General features: G+C 45.7%; 1 protein-coding gene across 1 annotated transcript; it reads right to left on the reverse strand.

Moving 5' to 3' along the window:
• Nucleotides 1–1,276: 1,276 nt before the first annotated feature.
• Nucleotides 1,277–7,985, reverse strand: rpz4 (rapunzel 4). Its single transcript, XM_080501414.1, has 3 exons — nucleotides 7,933–7,985; nucleotides 4,378–4,423; nucleotides 1,277–4,266 (listed from the first exon to the last, which is right to left on the reverse strand). Exon 3 carries the CDS (start codon nucleotides 4,233–4,235, stop codon nucleotides 3,057–3,059), a length of 1,179 nt encoding a protein of 392 aa, XP_080357540.1. The 5' UTR covers nucleotides 4,236–4,266; nucleotides 4,378–4,423; nucleotides 7,933–7,985; the 3' UTR covers nucleotides 1,277–3,056.
• Nucleotides 7,986–10,207: the final 2,222 nt, after the last annotated feature.

Raw genomic sequence — 10,207 nt, forward strand, 5'->3', positions numbered from 1 at the left:
GTGTCGTGTGAATTCACTGCACTGGAGGTGAAGTGCTGGACTGTAGACTGTAGGCTGTAGACCGTAGACTGTCGACTGTAGGCTGTAGACCGTGGACTGTAGACCGTGGACTGTTGACTGTGGACTGTAGACTGTTGACTGTAGACTGTAGGCTGTGGACCGTAGACTGTGGGCTGTAGACTGTGGGCCGTAGACTGTGGACCGTAGACTGTGGGCCGTAGACTGTGGGCTGTAGACTGTGGGCCGTAGACTGTGGGCTGTAGACTGTAGGCTGTAGACCGTAGACTGTGGGCTGTAGACTGTGGACCGTAGACTGTGGGCCGTAGACTGTGGGCCGTAGACTGTGGGCTGTAGACTGTGGGCCGTAGACTGTGGGCCGTAGACTGTGGTCTGTAGACTGTGGGCCGTAGACTGTGGGCTGTAGACTGTAGGCTGTAGACCGTAGACTGTGGGCTGTAGACTGTGGACCGTAGACTGTGGGCCGTAGACTGTGGGCCGTAGACTGTGGGCCGTAGACTGTGGGCTGTAGACTGTGGGCCGTAGACTGTGGACCATAGACTGTGGGCTGTAGACTGTAGACCGTAGACTGTGGACCGTAGACTAGACTGTGGACTGTAGACTGGACTACAGGACATGAGTCAGGATTGACATGCTGAAGATAGAAAAGCCACGACCACATAATGACAGAGGACACTGGGTGTTTCCAGCTCCCACTTCCTCCTCCTGCTGCTGCTGCAGGTTTGATTCCCGCTCCACAGAGCGGCTGCAGGCTGAAGCCCCGGCGCTGCCTTCTTTACCTAAAGATTATAGAGCATCTTCCTCCTCCAACACCAGATTATAGAGCATCTTCCTCCTCTAACATCAGATTATAGAGCATCTTCCTCATCTAACACCAGATCATAGAGCATCTTCCTCCTCTAACACCAGATTATAGAGCATCTTCCTCCTCTGACTGATGTAATTTCAGCTCACATCCAGATGTTGAGGAACTTAATCAACTACTTTTTATTTACTTATTTAAAGGAAGTAATTCGTTTCTAACATGCAAAGTACAAAAAAAAATCACTTTCTGCCTCATTGTTATGTAGCTGGACACACACACACACACACACACACACACACACACACACACACACACACACACACACACACACACACACACACACACACACACACACACACACACACACACACACACACACACACACACACACACACACACACACACACACACACACACACACACACACGATAAAACACAAACAGGAGACGCCCATCGGGGTTAAACTGGATTATTTATTTCAATCTGTGTACCAACAAACACCATTTAAAACACCAAATATTGACCCTGGAAAGAGAAACAATAAGAACCAGACGCTCCTTTTGACCATCAATCATGAATAATCTGTGTTGGACGATGAGATTATTCGCACTTTGGGATTAACAAACACAGACAACGCAGCGCGACGACGCAGCGCAGGTCTGGAGTCGTCTTGAGTAAACAAGGCGCCGCCACGGCCTCCATTCCAGCGCCTGCAGCCATTTGCAAATACCGTGAGGAGGGTGGGGGGGGGGTAGGGGGCGGGGCTAAACCTTATCAGCCGTCTGAGAGCTGCAGCTGCACGCCGTCACACCTCATTCATTCACCTCGTCGCTTCACCAACACACCAGAGAAAACACATGAAATAAATACAAGTGTCGTAAAATGTAAGAAAAATAACAAAAAACAACAACTTCTGCAGCGATGCCCCCAAAACAAGTTAGTAGTTTAAAAAAAGAAAGTGTTGTTTGTGCATGTCTAATAATCCTATAACTTTTTTTTATTGTTTATTTGTTGCTCTTCTTCCAGAAAATAATAACTTTTCTAAAAAAGGATAGAAACAAAAAAGTAGAAAGTTTAATTTCTGAACAGTCGCGGAGCAGGATGGCGGCAGAGGTGCCGAGGGTAAAGAATTAAAAAAAAGAGTAATAATGAATAAGGTGGAGTGATAAGTGCGTCTCGATGTTGTAATATTACTGAATATTACGCTTCATGTTACATAATAACAAGTTACTACACCGATCATTACAAATATTGTAAAACTGGATTGTTTGCTGAAGAAAGTTTGAATTTTCTTTAATGAACTGAATTAATTTATTTTATATTATTTAACTGAATTTATTTATTACAATTTTTTATTTCATTTTTAAAATATTTAACTGAATTTATTTATTACAATTTTTTATTTCATTTTTCAAAATATTTAACTGAATTTATTTATTTCAATTATTTATATAAAAAAATTTAAATATTATTTCACTGAATTTATTTATTATAATTGTCAATTTCATTAAATTGTATTCATATTATTTATTAACTGAATTTCCTATTTAAAAAAAAAAAAAAAAGCAACCTATAAAGGATGAAAGGGAATTAAGGCACAATCGGCCAGACGCTCACCTGTTTAATCCACAATAATCTGGTGAGAATTCTGGTACTTTGGTTATTTTAGCATAAAGGACCGACGGTAGTCCTTGATATAAAATCAGTTTGACTTTCAAAAAGTGTCCCAGACGATCTAGGAAGAGGTGAAAACAGGAAGTGCAAACACCCAGGAGGAAGATAATCCCAGAAGCGGTTCTGAACAGACATAATCCTTTAATTTGTTACGTTTTATTCCCCGATTAGTGTGACTGGATTCGCAGAAACTGAATTTGAAATGTGGGCCGGCGCTCCCCCAGGGCGCTCCCCCCCCAGGGCGCTCCCCCCCCAGGGGGTGCTCCCCCCAGGGCGCGCTCCCCCCGGGGCGCGCTCCCCCCGGGGTGCGCTCCCCGGGGGGAGCGCACCCCGGGGAGCGCACCCCGGGGCGGGTGGGCTCCCTCAGGGTGCGCTCCCGGTGCCACTCACCTTCCTCCATCTTCACCGTTCGGATCGAACCCAACAAAAACGCTAAAATGTCAGGTGGAGGGCGGCGGGGTTGGAATCCCGGCGGTCCGTCGCGACGTTTCAAATTCAGTTTCTGGAGGCACGTTTGTCCGTCGGTTTGCGCCGCGCCGCGGCGGCGCCCGCCGCCTCCTCAGGCGGAGTGGACGCAGACGTGGAGGTTCTTGTGCTCCTCCCAGTAGTGCAGCTCGTCCCCGAAGCTCCAGGCGCACGCCGGCTCTCGGCCGGCCTTCACGGCGTGCACCACGCACTCGCCCGGCAGCTGCTCGAACAGCGCCTCGGCCACGCCCACCGGCCCCGCCTTCCTCTGCGCCTGGACGAGCTGCCGGAGGCGGGGCTTGTCCACCGGCTCGGCCGAGGAGCTGTAGGACACCCACACCTGGAGCTTCTCGTCCGAGGACGGCACCTGGAAGCGGCTCTTCCCCGTGGCGCAGTGGAAGGCCTTCTTGTTGGCGAAGAGGCCCGACGGCGTGCGGAAGACGCGCACCGACCAGCCCACCCAGTCGTACTTCCCCCTCAGCTTCTCCACCAGGGCGTCGGCCAGCTGCTGGTGCGTGGCGGCGCCGCCCCGCTCCAGCACCAGGCGCCGGGCGTCCAGCTCGGCCTGCTTGGGGAAGCTCTCGATGCAGTCCTCGATGACGGCGTCCATCTTGGCCTGGAGGCTCTTCATCTTCTCGCCCCAGGCCGCCAGCAGCGCCTCCTCCTCGTCGTAGCCCTTCAGGGCGGCGTGGCCCAGCAGGGCGATCAGCCCCACGCAGAACAGCCTCTTCAGCCGGGCGCAGAAGTCCTCCACGGGCCGGCGGCTCTTCTCCTCGTAGTTGAGGGTGATCTCCAGGATGGACTCGCCGCTGAAGCTCTCGCCCGTGGCGGCGTTGTAGAGCATGGTCAGGTTCTTGTCGCCGCCGGTCCGGCCGAAGTGGTCCAGGAACTGCTTCTTCTTCGCCTCCCGGAACTTGGGCTTGGCGTTCAGGATGTCCATGTACTTCCGGAACTGGTTGGTGACGTTCTCCTCGGCGGAGAAGTACATCATGTCCATGCCGCTCTTCTTGATCTCGTCGTTGACGCGCCGCAGCTCCTCGGAGATGACGTCCAGGCGGTCGCGCACCTTCTGGAACTGCTCCTTCATGAAGGCGGCCTCCTTGCTCTCCACGTTGTCCAGCGCCAGCTTCACGAGGGGCGCGGCGATGGAGAAGACGGGGAAGAGGTCGCCGGCGATGCTCGCCACCACCTCGGCGCCCTGCTCGAACACCTCCATCACGTTCTCCACCATGTCCTTCTTGTCGGCCACGAGCCGCTGGAGCTGCTCCGCCATCGTCGTCGTCGTGGTCTCGTTCGGGACAACCCTGGACAGGAAGTGACACGTTGACGCCGCGAGAAACGAACCACAACCAGGAGGGTTTCGTCGGACCTGATCCGGAGGCGGAACAGGAAGGAGAAGCGGTGGATTAACTCACAGCTCAGGTTCGGGGCTGGACTGTAGCCTGCTGCTCCGACGACCAACTGAGAAGGAGAAGAAGAGGAGTGAGTGAGTGAGTGAGTGAGTGAGTGAGTGAGTGAGTGAGTGAGTGAGTGAGTGAGTGAGTGAGTGAGTGAGTGAGTGAGTGAGTGAGTGAGTGAGTGAGTGGCGCCACACCCGCCGAGAGAATGAGTCACGACTCCTGCGCTGACGTCAGGACGACTGTTCACCTTCACTTCCCCACAAAACAACCGACAACCTCACATTTACCCTCCATGGAGACTCTGTCTCCATGGCAACAGGGGAAACTGGCACCTTTTTGAAAACACCTCGACTGTCTCCATAGAAACGGGGGAAACTGCACCTTTGTGAAAACACTGACCGTCTCCGTAGCAACGCGGGAAACTACACAATTTGAAAACACCTCGACTCTGTCGCCATGGCAACAGGGGGAAAACTACACCTTTTTGAAAACTCTCCGACTCCGTCTCCATGGCAGCAAGAGAAACTACACATTTTGAATATGCCGCAACGTCATCGCCATGGCAACGGTGGAGAATGAAACTTTCTGGAAACACTCGGACTCTAACTCCGTATAGACGGGAGGAATCCCTGGTCCAGGTCCTGGTCCTGGTCCAGGTCCTGGTCCAGGTCCAGGTCCAGGTCCTGGTAACTAGCAGTTGTGCACATGCTCAGTAGATGAACAATCACAACGTTTTGCCTCAAGTGGCCCAACATGAAAACTACATGATGTTCAGAATATAAATATGAAACTTTACTGAAACGAAAAACCCCCCCCCGATGTTTTCACTTAAAACGTTGTCATGGAAACGGGGCCTTAGTCACATCCCTTGAAGCACAAATTCCTCCATTTATTAAAAAAAAAAAAAAACAATTGTGTCCTAATGTTTCTGACTTGACTTGTAGTTTCTAACTGGAAGGAACCAGGCTAGCGGCTGACGGCGGCGCGTCGTCCTGGAAACCTGCCGGTCAATATCAGTAAAATATCAGTCGCTTTGCTTGTTTGGGGCTTTTCTGTTTGTTTACTCTGACTTTTGTTTTTAAACAAGTCAAATAAACAGTATTTGTTTATTTGCATTTGATTGAATCTGAAGAGGACGTTGCCTGTTGTGAGACGCCTGGCTGCTTGTTTGCTGACAGGATCTGGCAACCGCCGCCGCCGCTCCAACTCCAGGCTGAATTATTGATTTGTGTGTTTGGGCTGTGAACGGGCAGGAAGCTTTCAGACGCTTATTAAATGACGGCGTTTTGTCCTCGAGGCCGTTTCACCGTCGGAGCGAGACGCCGGCCGAACGTCTTGATCTAATCGGGGGAAAAAAAAAAAAAAAAAAAGGAAAAAAAAAAGAAAAAGCCGGACCGAGGCTGAGGACATGTTGAGACACGTCGCTCTGCACGGCTGGAAACCTGGGGTTTTAGGAGGAAATGACATTTTAATGGAAAAAAACAAAACAAAGATGGGTCAAGTCGTCTATTATGGTCCTTCGAGGACCAACCAGGTCGGAATGCGTTTCCATGGCAACGACAACAGGGACTATCGATTATCAGCAGCCAGTTGCTCTTTTTTAACAAACATTTTAAACTGTGCCCTTCTATAGGTGATAGAGTACAAACTGTATCTACTTATACTCCGACATATAAACTCACGTGAAAACGACATTGTTTCTGTTTCCATGGAAACAAACATCCAACATTCAAAACATCCTCCGGAACTGGACCTGAATGCTTCTTATCTGTGTTTTTATTTAAATCTACTCGACGCTTCCTCAGGAAAACAAACCGGATTAAATCAAAGGAGCAGCATAAGAGTACACCGAAATGCTATTCAGTAACTGGAATCCAGTAATTGTACTCAGTTACTTTTAACCGATGCAAAGAGATTTATTAATGTGTACATTTTTTTTTAAATCTTTAAGACACAAATTAGACACGTTAAAGCAAAATAAGGCGACTAAATCACATCAAAACTACCCGACATACTCCTGAATTACAGTAATGTGAGTATTTGTACTTAGTTACAAATACTGTGTTAACAGGTTTATAAAACGTGCGAAAAAAGATTCTGTTCCTGTTTTTAATGAAGTTACACGAAGGTGTAATGAAGCGAGTAAATCTGATTAAAAATACCCAACAATGCTACCTAATCTACTTAATTACTTCATTTTACTTGATTACTTAAATATATTTAATTAGTATAGTTACATAATGAGAGCACTTGTAATTAGTTACTTACACGTTTGCTTACATAATAATTAAATATGGAAAAAAAACAGGTTTCTCCTCCTCTGTGGAGTAACAATAATAAATAAATTACATTAAATGTAACTAAAAGTAGTATTTAAGTATACCAATGTGAGTATTTGTACTCAGTTACTTCCTGCATGTTTCTGAGGCTGAACACATGCTAGAAAGGTGCAATTGTATGTGATAATACTTCAAAAAGATATTCAGAAAGGTATTAAAAAACAAAATTCAGCTTCACTGTGAGTATTTGTACTCAGTTACTTTCATTTCAGTATTCAGGTTAAGGTTCAGGTTCCTCAGTTGTCTTTGAAGAAGCCTGTAAAAGTACAGAGTAGCCATGGAATCACATAAAAAGTACTGCTTAATAACTGTAATGTGAGTATTTCTACTTAAGTTACTCGAGTATAAGTGTTTTTGAAAAGTGTAAAAAACGTTTGATCTCTTATATTAAATACATCCAGGAAGTAATGGAATTTAACGACGAAGTGATCAAATGAAACACAGAAAAAGAGAGTAGAGTACAAGTACTTCACTACTTTCTGCACAGGTGAGCAGTAACGACGACTGGTACTCGGCATCAGCGAGTAACTTAAGGCGAGTACTTGTACTTTTTATTTAAAAAAAAGTAGTAATCGGAGTGTCGCTGGAAGTTACAGTCATTAAAGGAGTAAAACAAAAGGTCATGATTGATTCATGTTATTGGAGGCTGAGGAACACACACACACACCACAGGGATGAGGATGAGGAGGATGAGGAAGAGTTAATGCGTCCTGCTAATGGATCAGGTATCGATCAGCCAGAACCCTACATGACCTCTGCTTTTACAGCCAGATGACAAACAAACAAACAAATAAACAAAACAAAACAACTTCCGCTCCAAAAAGTCCAAAAAAACTTTTCACGCACTTCCGGGATGAAGAAAAACGTCGCGCAGCCGCGCAGCGTCAGAAAACCACCGCCCAAGAAAAGTTTGAGGAAAACGACTCTTAAAACTCTTTTTTTTTTTTTTTTTTAACAAAGCGACTCGTTCATCCGATCAAACGATTCGACGAGGAAAGAAGAAACGACGTCAGAAATTACGCGTTTTGCGTAATTTCGTGCGTAAAACCGGGGGAAAGAAACAAGGGTTACGTAATGAGAGGCTGGAATCAATAATCGATCTGTTACCTTTTACTTTTAAACACTCCGTGTGTGTGTGTGTGTGTGTGTGTGTGTGTGTGTGTGTGTGTGTGTGTGTGTGTGTGTGTGTGTGTGTGTGTGTGTGAAGCGTTTAGAGCAGAAACACACTCACCTCCTGGGAAAAAAAAGTTTTGCGGAAGAAAGTGTGGAAGAGCTGCTCGGACTGTTTGGTCACGTGACTCGCGCGTCACACAGGGAGGCGCGCCCCAGGCGCTCGAGTGTGCGCGCGCGCGCGCGTTCACGTCAAAGCCCTTTTAAACAGGCTGTATGAATAATGAAGTGTACCGTTTCCTCCTCCCTCTGATCAAACAGTCTCTGTGCAAACGGACGCAGTCGGCTGAGTATTTCTACTTAGTTACTCCCCGTGTAGTAACGAAGTAGCATTTGGGGTACTTTAGACTCGATTATCACGCTTTGTTCTACTTTTATGAGTATTCTGGCTGCAGTAGTTTAATAATGACTCATTATTGGCACGTTGATGAAAAAAAAATTACAGGAAGTAAAAATACTCAGATTACTGTAACATCACCGTAAAAGTAGAATTTCTGTGCATTTTTTGTTGTATTTTGTTATTTATATTTTTTGTGAAATAATAACGTGATGTAAACAGGAACACGCCTCATCTATGCAAACGGAGGTTAGTCAGAAAGTAACTAAGTACAAATACTCTTGTTACTATGATTAAGTAGTATTATTAGAGACTCTTTCAACTGCAAAGTCCAGCGCCTTGCCTATTTAAGTATAAATACTCACATTACTGTAATTAAGTAGTATTTCTAGTACTTTTTATTAGGTTTGTTGGCTTCATTGTGCCTTTTGTGAGCTTTTATTTTCCTACAGTATTTACACAAAGACACATTATTACCACTTTAGAACTGAATAAACCTGTTAGGCCTCAAAAACATACAAGAAGTAACTGATTACAAATACTCTCATTACTGTAATTAAGTTGGGTACTTTTCTGTGTGTTTTATCCAAGTTAATTCATTCATTTATGTATTTAACCACCGGTGGCACTATAGCACCATGTACAACCTGGAAAACATCAATCAGGGAATATCTAAGTAGAAATACTCAGATTACCTTAAATAAGTCGTATTTCATGTACTTTTGGAGTAATTTTCTCACTTTATTGTGATTTTTCAGGTGAAGTTTCTGTAATTGAATCTGAGGAGAGAATTTTATTCACTGTCTTTTTTAAATCCTAAACACTGAAGTGAAAGTAATTTATGACAAATACTAAGATTACTGTTAGTAGTTATTTTTCAGCACTTTGTCTGGTTTTGTTTGTTTTTTTCACAAACGTTTGCTCACCTTTACTCACCTGTCATAACGGCTCAATTTTTGCAGGAAGTAATTAAGTACATATTCGTATTTTGTGTTTCTACCAAAGTAACTAAATATAAAAGATGTGTAGCCTGGTAGGAGTAACTGATTACAGTAAAGACGACAGAGAAACGTTTGTTCACTTTATTAAAAATTAAAGTAAAATGTACAAAAAGCATCATTGATTTCTTTATCCGCCCTGCGATTCTAAATATTGCACCAAAAGCATCTCAGTTAATTTATTTCTTCGATACTTGGATACTACTGGGAGCGGGTAATCCCATTACATTACCTGTTGTCAAGCTTTCCGTTCAGATTGTTCGCAGGCATTTGACACAATTAAAGGATTCAAACCTCGACGACAGGAAGTGAAGTGAAGAAGCACTGAGGTGACTTTGCAAATAAAAAAAGTACCGAGTTACTTGAGAGAGTAACTGAATACTCGGCCTCTGTTTGCTTGTTTTTCCTTTGAGTCTCCAGACAGCTGAGTTACTGTAGTGTTACTTTATTTGTCCAGCTCAGATCAACGGCTCTCGGTCGGCGGGAGGAAGGCGCTCAGAAGAAGCAAACAGGAGTTCAGAGAAACAGCAACCAGCGGGAGAAGCGCTAGCCTTAGCGGCTACGCATGAAGCTCGTGACAAATGACACATTGCTGTCGGTCGAGTCCAGTGAACAGGAGTTTAAGCGAAATGGCGACAAGTGGAGAGAAAAGCTTTTTGCTAATGCTAACGGTTGTTCGGTTAGCCGGGATGAAAGCGGTGGCGGCGTTTCAACTGTAGCTGAAACTCATTTCATGACAGTAATCAGTTACCAACGTGTGATGGACGAGAGCAATCACATTCCTTTATGAGATATCGTTCTGAAGCTTAGTGTTGCTAATGCTAAATGCTAAGACGTCGGTCAGACGACTGTCTCCCACCGTCACTTCCTTTTATACCGCGGACATGGCCGTTTCAGTCGACACCAGAACTCGTTGGCGTTCGTGGCCTACTAAGCAAACGGATGTCCGGCCGCCGTGTTGCCCCCCCCCCCCCCCCCCCCCACCCCCGGCAATACCCGGT

The sequence above is a fragment of the Blennius ocellaris genome (genome assembly GCF_963422515.1).
Source record: "Blennius ocellaris genome assembly, chromosome: 8".
Taxonomy (NCBI): domain Eukaryota; kingdom Metazoa; phylum Chordata; class Actinopteri; order Blenniiformes; family Blenniidae; genus Blennius; species Blennius ocellaris.

Excerpts from the sequence above, each read along its gene's own strand:
- rpz4 (XM_080501414.1), bottom strand. The coding sequence starts at position 4,235 with ATGGCGGAGCAGCTCCAGCGGCTCGTGGCCGACAAGAAGGACATGGTG.